Source organism: Mauremys reevesii, linkage group 1 (assembly GCF_016161935.1).
Source record: "Mauremys reevesii isolate NIE-2019 linkage group 1, ASM1616193v1, whole genome shotgun sequence".
NCBI lineage: Eukaryota > Metazoa > Chordata > Testudines > Geoemydidae > Mauremys > Mauremys reevesii.
Genome location: NC_052623.1, coordinates 266420911 through 266435738, shown reverse-complemented (window position 1 = coordinate 266435738; position 14828 = coordinate 266420911). Strand labels below are relative to the sequence as shown.

At 48.4% G+C, this 14828-nt stretch overlaps 1 protein-coding gene across 2 annotated transcripts; it reads left to right on the top strand.

The window, feature by feature from the left end:
* The first annotated feature begins 611 nt into the window (after nucleotides 1–611).
* FOXRED2 (FAD dependent oxidoreductase domain containing 2) lies at nucleotides 612–12808 on the top strand. 2 transcript variants are annotated; one of them, XM_039486909.1, is made up of 10 exons: nucleotides 612–1086; nucleotides 1676–2233; nucleotides 3285–3536; nucleotides 4406–4675; nucleotides 5316–5482; nucleotides 6205–6370; nucleotides 6908–7149; nucleotides 9279–9449; nucleotides 10207–10425; nucleotides 10584–12808. In XM_039486909.1, the coding sequence occupies exons 2-10, from the start codon at nucleotides 1698–1700 to the stop codon at nucleotides 10622–10624; spliced, it is 2064 nt and encodes a 687-aa protein (XP_039342843.1). In that variant the 5' UTR covers nucleotides 612–1086; nucleotides 1676–1697; the 3' UTR covers nucleotides 10625–12808. The 2 variants fall into 2 exon arrangements, with proteins under 2 accessions (XP_039342843.1, XP_039342842.1); XM_039486908.1 differs by having other exon boundaries at nucleotides 613–1086; nucleotides 10207–12808.
* The last annotated feature ends 2020 nt before the right edge of the window (nucleotides 12809–14828 follow it).

Here is a 14828-nt window from a genome sequence, read left to right as displayed (position 1 = left end):
CCCAAGCTGTGCCTCCCATGTATACACTGCTATTGCTGACAATGCAATCGTGCCCCACTGCCTACCCTGCAGGAGCCTTTCCATGAGTACCGTGCCCAGCTGCTGGAGCCTCTCCCCGCCCTATGTAGCTGCGCTCTGCAGCAAGAAGCGTGGGTGCAGCCGCCCTTCCTGTGTGGCAGGTGGCTGCGGTGGTAGTGCCGGGTCTCCGCACGCCGCCGGGCAGAGGGGGCGGGCCGGGGGCTCCCATCACAGCCCTGGGCAGCGACAGGAAGGGCCCCGAGACCTGCGGCTGTTTCAGGGGACAGGGCTAGCGGGGCGGGCTGGCTGCCCCGCGGGTCGCTCGGGCCTGGCTGCGGGGCTCAGCCCTGACAGGAACCCGGGGTGGCAGCGGCGTAGCCAGGGCTGCTGCCGAGGAGCGGCGGAGAGAAAAGACGCACGTCCCTCGGCGGCATTTCGGCGCATGCGCAGAACCGACGAAATTATTACTAGTTCGGTGGCCCTGCGCATGCGCCGAAATGCCGCCGAAAGTTGGAGCGGCGCATGCGCAAGGGCTCCGAAAGACGGAGCGGCGCGCCGCCAAAATCAGGGACGAGTGGAAGAGGCGCGGCTGGGGGAATGCTGGGCTCAGGCGCTGGCCACACCTAGCCACGCTACTGTGCCCCAGGCTGAAGCTCACCCGGGCACCCCACCGTCCTCAGGCGCCCTGGGCTCGGCCTGGCCTGGCTCAGCTCCCCCCCCAGCCAGCGGGGGGAATTCATCCGGCCCTGCCCCTTTAAGACCCCCGCTGGGAAGCTTCACCCCCGACACGTGACACGGGTGTCACAGCGCGGCTCTGATGGGAAGCGAGTCGCCTCTATCACGTGACACGGCTCCGCCAGGCAGCTGGTAGCGCCGCTCCTATCCCAGTGCCCGCCTCCCGCTCGGGAGGAGTAGTCGCTCTTGCAACCTCTCTCGCTGGTGGGGTATAGTCTGGCCGCCGCGGGAGGACCACAGTCGCCGGGACTCTATGGTCTGAGTTCGGTGTTTACGGGGCCGCCGGGCAGACGGGACCTGCCTGGATCGATTCGCTACAGCCTGACGGGTCAGGTGCGTCAATACGTCACATGTTACGCACCACACGGACGCTGGTCACGCCTCTTTCCTTATTGGGCGCGGGGGGTGGTCAGTGGGGTTGTGCCTATTGGCCGGGGTGAGGGTCTGGTCCCCTTTCCCCACTGAGGGAGCTGAGCGATTTCCCTATTGGCTGGAGGGTTCACGTCCCCTTTCCCCATTGGCTGGGATGGATTGGGGCAAGGGGGGTGATTTGCCCCATTGACTGGAGGCTTCACATCCCTGTTCCCCATTGGCTGAGGTGGAGTGGGGCAGTGTGTGTGTGCAGGTGTGTGACACCCCCTTTTCCCTTTGAGTGGGGGGAAGTTCCCTTAGGGGGCTGTGCCCCCTGGTCATGTGGGGTCTACCAAGATGGAGGAGTACCAGGGAGGGGTGAGGGTTTAGCGCCAGAGACTGGGCAAGGAGGTGGCCAGATGTGGACTAGGTGCATCCATAGAGGCGCCTGGGGGGGTCTGCAGTGCCCATGCAAAGGTGGATTCACCCCAAAGCTGAGCGCTGGAGTGATTTACTTGTAACCCCACTCGGCTCTTGCAAGTTTCTTGTGACTGGGTTTTGTTTTGAACAGAGCTGGCCTTGCTGTTCCCGTGATGGCCCTGCCTGCTGCCCAGTGTGCATGGGGCCTGCTCCTAACCTTTGCCTTCTACATGGGCCCTTCCTGCACTGACGGTGCCTCCGCCCTTCCACACCACAACTATTGCATCATTGGTGCTGGCCCTTCAGGCTTGCAGATGGCCTATTTCCTCCAACATGCAGGCCGGGACTATGTGGTCTTTGAGCGAAGCCATGCACCTGGCAGCTTCTTTGCCCTTTATCCACGCCATCGCAAGCTTATCAGCATCAACAAACGACACACTGGCAAGTCCAACAGCGAATTCAATCTTCGCCATGACTGGAACTCCCTTCTCAGCCATGACAGCCGACTGCTTTTCCAACACTACTCTCATGACTTCTTCCCTGAGGCTGACACCATGGTGCGTTACCTTGAAGACTTTGCTTCCATGTTGGAGCTCCAGGTTCAATACAACACTGCCATCATCCATGTGAGATTGGAGAGGGACTCACAGGCATGGAATGGCCATTACTTCATTCTTACAGACCATAACAGCCAGAACTACAGATGCAGGTAACCAGCAAAGTGGGCCTGGCCGGCTATGCAGCTTTCCACGAGCCTAGTACATAGCTACCTGTTTGGTTGTAGGTGACATGACATAATTCTTGAAAAAGTGCCACCTTCCTTGAGCAACATCACACTGCAGAAGTTTGAAGTGCTGACAGGTGTTATTTCTATTCCTGTGGTAAAGCAGTTTCAGTAAACAACCATTTTGGCATAAAACCATGAAAGTTTTGAGTCTGAGATGGTTGTATTCTAAACCCTATTCTATGTTTCCAGATGCTTGTTAGGAGCCCAGAACTGGACTGGCAGGTCAGGACTGAGGTGCCTTGTCTGAAGGGTGGATTTGGGGCAGAACTGGAATAATGAGGTGCTACCAGTTAGGCATGAGGTGCTGTCATAGAGTTGTGTGGACAGCTCAGAACTAGAACAGTTGACAGAGCTGCCAGTCAGGATTATTTTATATTCTTTTCCACTCTTAGATGTTGCCCTAACATTAAATAACAGTTGGAACAGAGGACCTGTGAGATGATTCTGCTTGCTTTATCATCTAGTTTATTCTTTTAAATTGAGATGTTTTTTGTCCCATAATAAAATGACAGGGAGCACTCCATATACTGTATTAAAAGGCAACACATTTAAAATGTGTAGAAGGGAATACTTTTCATGCACCATATAGTTAACCTGTGAAACTCACTGGCACTGTTTTTTTTTAAATACGTAAAGCTTAGGGAGACTTGGAGAAGATTAGACATTTATGCATAACATCTGCAATGGCCTTTGCTAGGATAAAATTACAAGGGTTATTGACTCTCATGGTATGGAGAATAAGCAGATTACTAATTGAAGTTGGGATGATGCTTCCACTCATGCTATGTAGTACTGAGCAATGAAAATGCATTAAATAGCTGGGTCAGTATGGCAGGCTGCAGAATATTACACTGAACAAGGTAGCAGTAGTGTAATCCTGTATTACGGGAGGTGGGATGGTGGATGAGATCTTATGTGGCAATTCCTGTGTTCCCTAATGCTGACAATGCTTTCTCATCATGTCTCTTTGCAGCCTATTGTTGGTAGCCACTGGAACATGGGTTCCCAATGTGGTAAATTTCCCAGGCTCGGAATATGTTGAGGGCTATGAATCTGTGTCCATCAACCCAGAGGACTTTGCTGGCCAGACTGTGTTGATCTTGGGTCGGGGGAACTCTGCCTTTGAGACAGCAGAGAACATTCTGGGGGTCACCAATTTCATACATATGGTGAGCCGCTCCCGTGTTCGCCTCTCTTGGGCTACCCACTACGTTGGAGATTTAAGGTATGACACTGGTCTCCTTCATGGTTTTAATGTGAATTGAATATTAACCAAGTGAAATTGCCATTGGCTGATGAGACTGGCCAGATTGGTGCAGCAGACTAATGGCTTGGAGGATTAGTAATGGAATATGGGGCCTTTCACCTTCAGGCCCATCTTTTAATCCAGCCCAGGTTTGCAGTTACTGAAAGTTGTCTATTTCATGGCTGTGAAATGAGTTGGTAGGAGGAGTCTCTGACAGTTCCTAATGGAAACAATCCTAAAATCTGTCATCATTACAATCACTAATTGGCCTCTTGCTTGCTATCTCAGAAGGGAGGCCCAGGATTGATTGAACCATGGAAGGATAGTCCAGTGGTTAGGACACCAGCTCAGGAGACCCAGATTCAATTCCTTGTTCTGCCACAGATGCCCTGTGTGACCTTGAGCAAGTTTAGTCTGTGCCTCGATTCCCCACCTGTAAAATGGGGATAATAGCACTGCCCTACTTCAAGAGGGTGTTGGGAAGATGAACACGTTAATGACCATGAAATACTCAGATATTCTGGGAATGGGGGCCATAGATAGAATGGAGACTGAGCTCTCCTTTTATTGCTGTGAGGTGTACTGGTGAGGCAGTATGACGGAAGCTTACATTGCCACTATGTTGTACCTCCTTGGGTGGTACATAAAGGATGCCTGTCTCCAGCACTGTCAGTCTGGCACATCTCACCAGCACCAAATTCCCACAGACACAAAAGGCACCAATTGTGGGATAGCTATAGTGTGCTTCGGGACAGAATCGTAGGATGCGTAATATACTCGTCATGTTTCCAGGAGCAGTTCTTGAACCCCAGATCCCTCTTCTTTCTTATATTCTCCCTGTTCCTCAGAGCGATTAACAATGGCCTCCTAGATACATACCAGCTGAAGTCTTTGGATGGGCTCCTGGAGGGTGACTTGGAAGATCTGGCTATTGTCAAGGATAAGAAAGGGAAGCTGCACATCACTCTCAAATTCTATCTGGAAAACAGCAACAGCAGTGCAGGTGCAGAATCCATCACTCTCCCACAGGATGAGCTGGACAACTTTGCCACCCGGGCCCCCTACGACCGTGTCATCCGCTGCTTGGGTTGGAAGTTTGACTTCTCCATATACAACAGGTGAGGGTGAACCTGGGCCTGGAGGAAGAAGGAACAGAGGAAGTGAGATTATGTATGTGAGTGTTTGAGAAAATGTGTACCACTGCTCTCTACCAGATGGGATGTCAGATCTAAGTGAGTGGAGTTGTTTGAATTTGCAGACCTGCTTCCTTGACTCCCTGGGGAGAGGCCTATGTCTCTGGAGCTGAAGGCCCTGATGTCCCGTGGGTATTGTCAGCTGGTGACTGCATCAGTGGTGTACAGATCCAGATCCATACAGCGAAGCTTTTTTTCTAATCTTCATCCCTCAGTGCACATTCTCATCACTCTCTGCCTTGGCTTGTCTCCTAATACAGATTGGAAATGATATCAGTAACTCTGCTTTCTTTTAAATGGGAGTGTTACTGTGTCAAGTGGCTCAGACCCAAATGTGACCCCACCCAAAACCACCTTAAAATGGATACTCCTGGTTTCTAATAAAATTTCCCTCTGTGTGCTCCTGGCTGGAGAAAGGAATGAACCCTTCTGAGGGGAGTGGGAGCAGGAAGCGAGATCTTTCAAAATGACCAGAGCATAACCTATGCCCCTCCAGACACGCTCAGCCACCTACCCTCAAATCTCCCCAACCTGACTGGCTTAATCTGCTCTTTTGTGCACCCAGATCTCTTAGACTGATGCCAGGGAAAGGGAATAAGAAGAAGTATCCTCTGATCAAACCCAGTTATGAGTCAAGAGGCACCCGGGGGCTCTTTGTTCTGGGCACTGCTAGCCACTCTATCGACTTCAGGAAATCTGCTGGGGGCTTTATCCATGGATTCCGATATACAAGTGAGCGTTGGATGTACAGAATGGGCAAAAGTTGGGAAAGAAGGGCTGAGGTGGGAAGGAACAATTCACAGGCTAGTAGTGGATTAGTGAATGTTACCTGATCACCTTCAGTCTTTAGTATATCACACAGTCCTCATTGTGAAAATGGGATCTATCCAGTTTGTGATTGCATAGCAAGGTATGAGGTGAAGGATAGGCTGTGGAAAGATTTTGGCCCATATCTGTTGTCTTTTAGTTATGTCATTTTTTGTTTTGTCTTTGTTTGCGAGTTTGTCTTCCTATCTCTTGCCTTCTATCTCTTATTTATACAACACAATGCATAAGTTCTTGCCATCAGGTATACTGTCTTGTGAGTGGTTGTGGGTGAGAGGTCTTTTGTGGAGCAGAGTTTTGGGCAGAGGCGTTAATATTTTTTGAAAATTCTTATACTTTTGAGAGACTGCTGCTCTGGTGAAATGATTCACAACGAGAACTCCCTTACTTTCCAGCCGGTTAGGATCACCTCAGCTTTCTGAGGACTGTCCACTCAGCGTGAGCAACCCTGGGGAGAATTCTTAGTGCCGATTGGCTGAGGTGGACATCACATGATTTGCTATAGTCTAGTATCAATCTTGTCTGTCCTGACGTTGCTTGTATGTGTCCCCTTGTTGTGCGATTCAGTATCTTAAAGATGTGAGCTGTATTTTAAAGGGAGCTTTTTCTTTCTTGATTTGCTATCCTAGCTCGTGCTGTCCATCGTTTGTTGGAACATCGTCATCACGGAGTCCCCTGGCCATCATCAGTCTACTCCATTACACAGCTGACAAATTCCATCATCAAACGGGTGAATGAGGCGTCTGGACTATACCAGATGTTCAGTGTCCTGGGTGACATCATTCTGCTGAGAGAGTGAGTGAGTAATTATTCCCGGCACTCTGATCCATCAATAAGTCCCTTCTCTTTAGGGGCTAAAACAAACCAAAACCTCCTGCTGAAGTCAAAACTGTATTTCTGGATTCCCCTTTGAATGTCCATGGTGAAAAGCTTTCAACAAGATAGGCTGTCTCCATTTTGGATGGGGTGAAGCAGGGCTTAAATTCTCCCCAAATATTTCCTGGAGCCTCAAGGCTCAGAGCTCCAGCCCCATGGGGTGCACTGGGACTCTGCACCGGATGACTTCGGCTGGATTTAAGCCCTGGGAAGAAGGGTCCCTTGGTCTGGAAATAATAGAGACTTGTAATAGGATATTGAGCTTTTTAAATCCCTACATCACTAGGCGTGGTCCAAACCAGATGAATAATGACTGAAAGTCATTACCATCTGATGGTGTTCAGGGGCCTTAACCAATGAGGATATATTGGGTGCTATATATTTGCCTTAACCCCTTGTTGGCTGGTTAGATTGTTCCTTGTAGAAAGATCTCATGAATGTGGTTGTGATTCCTAGGAATGCCACGGCATTTGAGTACCTGGAGGAGTATCCAGTCGGGATCCTGGCAGAGCTGGAATTGCACACAGGGAGAAAGGCCCACAATGGGCTCTTTGTTGTCGTCATGGAGTATGGGAAGAATTTCTCCGGGGCTGACAAGGATGTCTTCTACTACAACCGAGCAGTGGGGGAGGCACAACATGCCTGGCAGTCTAACTTTCTGCATCCTGTTATTTATTACTACAAACAACTACCCACAGGTAAGCTGACAAGCATCCCTCCTCACCCTTCTACCCTGAGTATCCCATATGTACAAGATGGAAAGTTAAGGATGGTTCAGGACAAGAGGGAATTTTGAGCCCATCCTAGACATCTTCCCCTGCTTCTTTGAAGTTGTTCCCCTGTGGTATACTAGCCACTGCTGCAGGTGCTCATGTTATACTTGTAACCCACCCACCCCATCAGTGTATATTAAGTTGTTGTCTCTTGTCTGATCCTTGGAAGCCTCTTGGGTCAGGGATCATCTCTTTGTACAGCACCTGGCACAACGAAGTCCTGGTCTAGGACTAGGGCCTCTAGGCCCTACAGTAGTACAAATAATAAGAATACAAAATAAAGAAATGGAAGAGGGAAGGGAAATTCCTCTGGAACTCATCAGCATTGCTCTTCAGTCATCCAGAAGACATCACTGATGAGTGGTGTCAGATATGGCAACTTCCTCCAATATCTTTGGGCTACAACAGCTCCTCCAGGAAGTGAAAACAGTAGAGGATGATTTAGGGAAATCACTGATTATAACATTTCCAGAGAAGTAACACTTCCTGGGAAGGCTCACATATTCTGGTTCAAATCCACTGACCAAGAGACAAATAAAGGACTTTTGGATAAATAGTTCAAGCTTAAACCGATTCAGGGCCTTCATTCTGGTCTAAAGACTGATATGAACTGGTAGCCATAGGAAAAACCCAGTTGCAGCGGCCGCTCCCCCCTGAGCACAAGTGGCGCCTTTTTAATTTTACTCACCCGGGAGGTGGGGGGAAAAAAAGGCGCCACCTGCTGTGGTGCTTTTACTGACAGGGCAGCGCTCCAGGTCTTCGGCGGTACTTCGGTGGTGGGCCCTTCACTCGCTCCGGGTGTCTTCGGCAGCACAAGCCTCATCACCGAAATGCTGCCAAAGACCCACGGAGCAAGTGAAGGTCCCGCCGCCAAAGACCCGAAGCGCCGCCCCAGCAGTAAAAGTGCCGCAGGGAGTGACACTTCCCACCCCCCCGCTCCACCTGTTCCCTCCACCTGGCTATGCTCCTGTTCCCACCCTCTCCTTTTCAATGGAAAAGCACCAGGTTAAAGATGGATTACAGTTCAGGTGACATGATCACATGTCATGTTAGACTTCATTACCCACTTGCCAGCACACAGGTATACAAGTAAAACAGAGCCATCTGCAGTCAATTGTCCTGGTTAATGGGAGTCATCAAGATTCCAAACCACCATTAATGGCCCACACTTTGCATAATTACAATAGGCCCTCAGAGTTATATTTCATATTTCTAGTTTCAAATACAAGAGTGGTACATTTATACAGATAGGATGACCACACTCAGTAGATTATATGATTTTATGAAAGTATGCTGATGAGTATGAATATAATGTAACTGGAATATGCTTCATGCAAAAGGTCTCTTGTAAGGTATCATTACAAAGCTTATAGAGTACAACGTCACACCATGTGACTTCTGAGTTGTGTAAGTACTGTGGTGCCTAGTGGCGTTGCCAAACTCAGCAGCTGTCCTGTGGTGTACCCATCTCTGAGACATCGTATACTGACAGGAGAACCCCCAGCTCTGATGAAAGAAGCCAAGAGCAAGATTTAAAAGCAGCATAACATCAAAGCAAATAAAAAAGCACACACAATAAATTTCCCTGGGAGGATCCAAAGATTAGAGTGTTGACATTTCACCTCCAGAGACCTAGCTTCAAATTCTGGCATGGGTCACAAGGGAAGTGAGTTTGGATAATAATAACATAAAGCCTAAGCACAGTTTGGCATGACTGGCTGGTTCAGAGGGATCAGAGCTAAAATAGTAATGGTGGGTGTTGTGTGTGCGTCCATCCATCCAGGACTGGAAAAGCGGGGGATGCTGCAGGGCAGGAGTGAGGGCCATTGACAGAGCTGAGAGTCAGTCCAGGACTGGAATAGCTGAGATTCGTGCTGCAGATCAGAATGAGGTGCAGTGTCCAAGTTGTTGCAAGGTGGGGCAGGGGCCAGGACTGGAAGCTGGAATAGCTGCTGCAGTATTAACTTCCCATCTCCGTGAGCTCTTCCGAATTCCATTTTGATTCTGGAAAAGGAGGACAAAAGCACATTTTTTTTCCTTTGTTCTGTCAACAGTGCGTGAGATGAGTCTCCGTCCTCCGGACTGGACTCTCCCCCGCCCAGATGCTGTCCATCATATTGTGGAGGATTTCCTGACAGACTGGACTGCCCCAAACACCCATATCCTCCCACTTAGACGCTTCCTGGAGAATTGCCTGGACACTGACCTGCGCAGCTTCTTTGCCGGTAACCTGGATGCTAGCTGGAAATGGGAGACGTATCTGACTGAGATAGGACGGTAACAGGCCAACAGTTTAGTTAACATGAAAGATCCCTCTGACTACTGGGTAGCTGGGAAATCTTACTACTAGTTGGATGCACTCCATGAAACAGGAAGAAGTGCTGGGTCATATCAGGAGCTCACCTATTCCAAAATGGCCTATGATCTTAAATGCCCCAAGAGGCGGAGGGACAGCAGGGTGCCCCTTGGCAGGTCCTGTCTCCTGGGAGTGTATGCTAGGGTCTTGATTCAATACCGCACAGGCTTCAGCTTCCCCGCTCCTCCATCTGAAATGAGATTTGTGCTGACAAGTACCACAGCTGTTTTCAGTTGGAAACAGTAGGGACAGCTTGTGGGATGAGAGAAAAGAACTCTGTGATACTAAAGCTGGAAAACTAGTCTCTCACCTCCTGAGCTGGAGAATGGGTTAGGAAACCTATATATGAATTTCATGGGGCCACAGAGGGAAGCACTTCTGAGCTACCAAATTGAAGAACCAGGTTTCAATCTCAAATTCTGTTCCTCCCTCTCTGAATTTATATATTCTGTGGGAGACAATTAATTACTCTGGATTAATCAAGCCAGGGTGCTTGCTGGAGAAGTGCTGTCACTGTCCCTGACCTTTATCCTTTTGGTTCCGAATGATTGACTTGTTGGGAGACCCTGAATCATTAAGCATTTACAGAGCATCTCTACATAATCTTTTTTTGGTTTTATTTGTAGAGTCCTGTTTCCTGTTTGCTCTGACTCACCAGAAGCTGCCTCCCTTTTGTCAGCACGGATACATGCGAAAGCAAGGGCTTGTGGGTAACGAAAGACTTAGGCACCATGCAGTGGAAGCCGGCCTACTGGAGGACCACACTGTTATGCACTTTACAGATGAACTGCTTGGTGGCCAGAGAGATTCACGTGACCAGTTGCTGAAGGATCACGTGATACCAGGTAGCCCTCTGCATTATCTTGTGACTACCAAGGATGAACTTTAACCTTTCCCAATTCATACTGAAACCCATAGGGACTGTTGTGACAATACTGTAACACACCTGCAGCAGGATTCCAACCTTTTTCATGTGCCACTGGCTTCCTGTCCATCCCTCCAGCTGTCCACATATTGCCAAAGACCTGCTCAGATCTGTTGTGACTGATGGGACCCGATGTGCTCTGGAGGATAAGTGAGAAGCTGAGATTCAGTGAGGCGGAGGCTTCTCCTTTGTCTCTGCAGAGCCCACAGTGCTCGAAGACAGTGTTGTATTTATCTTATGGACCAATGTCTGGGGCAACATCAGGATCACAGGTATGGGGAGAGAAAGAGAGAAGAGATGCACAGATGGCTTAACATGAAATATTTTTGGTTTTGATGTGACAGTCACATGTCTTGAGGGCAGGTTGGAGACTCTGATCATTGGATGCTGTGTCCAAAACGTCTGTTAGTCTATAAGGTGCCACTGGACTCTTTGCTGCTTTTACAGATTCAGACTAACACGGCTACCCCTCTGATACATTCTTGTTTATACTTGAAGATTTGTATGTTCACTGAATTCAGAAGCGGTACCTTCAGAAGCAAAATTTTTCATGCACTTTGATGGAGACAATGAGGTGCATGCCAGTATATTTAGTTTTAGTGCAGGGTAATATAATGTCACTGCCTGGACGGGGGTCCCAAAAGCCACCTCCCTCCTTTAATGGTGAGCAGCTAGCCTAGGAAGCTTAGACCCAATGTGAACTGTCACTAGATAGGTCCTGCTACCCTATCCATTCCTTTACTTGGTGGAGTTGGTATTCTTTGCCAGCTGCTCCTATTTAGAAGGGATAGTCCCTGTATTTTTTTTAACAAAATATCTGTCCTATTTGCACTATGTCCTTCCAAAAAGCTTCCAGTGCATTTCACTCTAGTTAAAATGTGTATTCCTAGTTTTCTTCCCAGATGTTCCTATTTACAGCTTTCAGATGTTGTATGGTAAATTGTCTGTCTGCGTTTTATTGCTCGTTATCTGATAGGCACAGACCTCTCACTTCTTGGAAACCACTAATCAGGGCAAGGAGTTTGAGTTCAGTCTTCCTATGTCCCCATGATTTCTGAGAGGTAGAGGGGGGCAGGCGGAAATAGGCTTCCTGCTCTCCCCATATCCATGAGAAAACCTTGCATTTGTGCTTCCTGGTAAGATGGGTGGAGGAGAGGGTGGACCTGAATAATCCCTCCCTGCCACCTGATCCCTAAGTAGCCTTTCCCAGGGACCCCTTAAATTTTCCTGCTCTTTCTGTAAAGATTCAGTTCCTCTAGCTCTTTGCTGCTAGAGGTTGGGGATCAGTTGAAATGAGTGAGGGATTGGAAGGGGTGTCACTCACAGACTGGTGAAAATGCTGCTGCTGTCAAAGGATCCTCTTAGTAGCTGCTACTAGGAGAAACAGGGTTGGCATCTCAGCTGGTGTAAATTGGTATTGCTCCACTCCCTTTTAATGGAACTACATCCGTTCGCACTAGATGCGAATCTGGCCCAGAGAGAGATGTCTGAAAAGTCTGTATTCACCAAGCAGCCCACACGACTCACCATGGGCATCCTACATGTGGACTATCCAAGGGGGGTGGAATTAGGAGGGCCAGTGAGAGTGCTAACAGGCCTGTCTGACCTAAAGGACAATGCAACTGAACTATGAATTACTAAAGCCAAGAGCAGGCCCACTGTACGCACACACATGCATGCGTGCACACACACAAAGCACCCTCTGTAGTATCCACACACAAAATCGTAAGACTGTCAATTCCTAGTATGTGGGTTGCCTTAGATTGCAGTTCTGCTCTGAAAAGTGACTAAAAATGGCACCTTCTTCTCCACCAGTGTGTGCTCCCTCCTGTTGTGTGTCCGAATCAGATCTGTTAACTTCAATGTCAGAAGGTTTTACTGTTTACTCTGCCACCCATGCAGAGCCAGAACAGCTGAGAGAATGAATCATGCTCATTCTGACTCACATGTAATCAATAAGATTTGTTAAGTTCCAACTTCATCTTTGGTGGTGCTTGAACCAATCCAAATCCATTGTCCTTCTGGGATCCCAAGCAGGAATCATAGTTAGGAAAACCATTCTAATTGTAAAGCAGACAAGTTGAATCTGGATGTCACAAAGGAGCAATAAACACAAACTCTCATGGTGCCATTTTTGTAATGACTTTTCATAGCAGAATTTCCATTTAATACTGATGCCCAATTTAATTTTATTGTATCTCCTGTTGAAGTGGATTACTGCCTCTTGTAATTGGTTGTACATGTTTTGTATGGTTATATTCTTCCAATCCAGTATAAAAAAAAGTTTACGTCACTCTCACTGTTGGCTTTTTAACCCTTTGCTCAGAGAGGATAGGTATATGTGCAGCTATGGCCAAAACCATGAGAATCAATAGGAGCTTTTCTACAAACTTTAGTGAGCTTTGGATCCAGCCCATAAAGGGAGTAAGGGATTCAAAGTATGTAAAGGTAGACTGACCAATGGTATGAGAAAAGCAATTAACAGCAAAACAAGCCCCTCTTACATCCTACCCCCTATATGCTTGCCATGTTCTATCCTTTAATCCACTCCAACAGGTTTTGGACAAAAGACGCCTGTAGGACAAATAAACTGCCAGGCTAATACTCATCAGACCAGTGCTATTTACCCTCCCCAATCACAGCACTCCCTTTGCTCTCACCCTCTGGGACACAGGAGCAACACGTAGTCTTCACCCAGCACAACCTTAATTTGGCCCACTCACAAACACTGTCCTCTAGAAAGATGGAGCAGTGATCACACACACCCGAGACTAAAGAGGTGCCTTCAGTCTTCAAAGCTGTTGATCCAACAACACCTTTCATCTAAGCTAAATGTTTTTATAAAGCCCTTCCCCACCATGCTGTGAAAGGCACTTCCCACCCCACCTGCCCTTTGACAGTTTTTAGATCTTTTAGTTTAACAAAGACAGAGAATAGATTGTGTTGTTTCCAAAGTAGTGGGGTGCTGCTGTATTGCAACTAGCAGGGACTAGTCACTTATGGATTTGGGCTCACTGCACAAAACTGGGATACCTTTGCTTTGTTACTACCCCAGCTTTTACCCACTGTAAAGCAGTGGGCAACAAAAACACCTGAAAACAATATGGTAGGACAGTTCTTGCCATCTGTCAGGTGAATAAACAGGGATAGAATGAAGGTGCCACAATTAGCAAGGTTTTATTTGTGGTAATGACTATCAGTGGCTTGACATTTTTTGCCTTTTTGCACCTTGTAGCAGAAATCACTGCAGGTGGCAGCCTCAGTGTACAGTGAGGTAGTAGGCTAAGGGTTGGCTTATCACTCTGTTGGCACAAAGACAATAGGCAGGATAATAAGCATCTGATATTTACATCATCCTTAATTTTCTTTGGAGCCTGTAGTGGAGCAGCTTCCCCCACTCCAGCGGAAAAAGGGTTAACGTCAGCCCTGGGAGAAGGTTGTGGCTGAGCTAAACTGGGCTCATTGGGGAAGCAGCTGCAGCTGGGCTATGCCCCAATCAGGCCACAGCTGGCCTGTATAAAAAGGAAATAAAAAGGCTGTGAGCCAGAGCCCCTAGAGGAGTCTCTCTCCAGCCTGGAGAGAGTATGGCTGCTTGCCTGCAGAAAGGGTACTGGGAGTGAAGCAGGGCTGGGGAGATGCAGAGGAGCTCTAGGCTGGCAACTTCCCAAGTTGCAGGGCCTGGTCCAAGGCCTATAGAGGTACTGGGAGGCAGAGGAAGGCAGCAGGTCTGAACCCCTTTGCCTATGATGAGTGGCTTTTACACTGCAGTCTGCACCAAGGAGGGGGGCTTGGTGATGACTGGCAGTAGCCCAGACTGAGGCAAGGTGGGGATTAGAGGGTTGGGGGTTTCCCGGAGAGGGGAGACCCATAGAGAGTGATGGGGGGGTATTGCCAAGGGGCAGCCCTAGGTCAAGGGGCACTGGGGTCTGGGAGGGACACATGGGCCACCAGCAAGCAGGACACCAGCCTGCAAAGAGTGCTCCAGAGCTGGTAACAGAGCTAATTCCCAGGAAGCAGCAGGAGGTGCTGTGCCTGTGAGTCATCGCCTTGCCACAAAGCCAATCTGAAACACAGTGGCCATTCTGCACTTGTGATGCTGCACACCGCTGTGGTGGGGTATTAGTTTCTGTATTGACACACAAGGAAGAATGGCACTTTTGGGTTGCCAAAATCATTTAATGTGGGAGTGTGGGTGTTCTATGGAGGTCTTGTTTTTCTTAAACCTCCATCTCCTGAACTCAAGAATCTGTCTGAGAATTGCAGCATGCTTTTCAGTCAGTGGAAGTCATAGTTGTGAAGCAAAGCTTGAAAACAAGGCTCAGA

Excerpts from the sequence above, each read along its gene's own strand:
- FOXRED2 (XM_039486908.1), top strand. The coding sequence starts at position 1,698 with ATGGCCCTGCCTGCTGCCCAGTGTGCATGGGGCCTGCTCCTAACCTTT. Across the intron at positions 2,234-3,284 it reads AGCCAGAACTACAGATGCAG|CCTATTGTTGGTAGCCACTG; the intron begins GTAACCAGCAAA and ends GTCTCTTTGCAG. Across the intron at positions 4,676-5,315 it reads GACTTCTCCATATACAACAG|ATCTCTTAGACTGATGCCAG; the intron begins GTGAGGGTGAAC and ends TTGTGCACCCAG.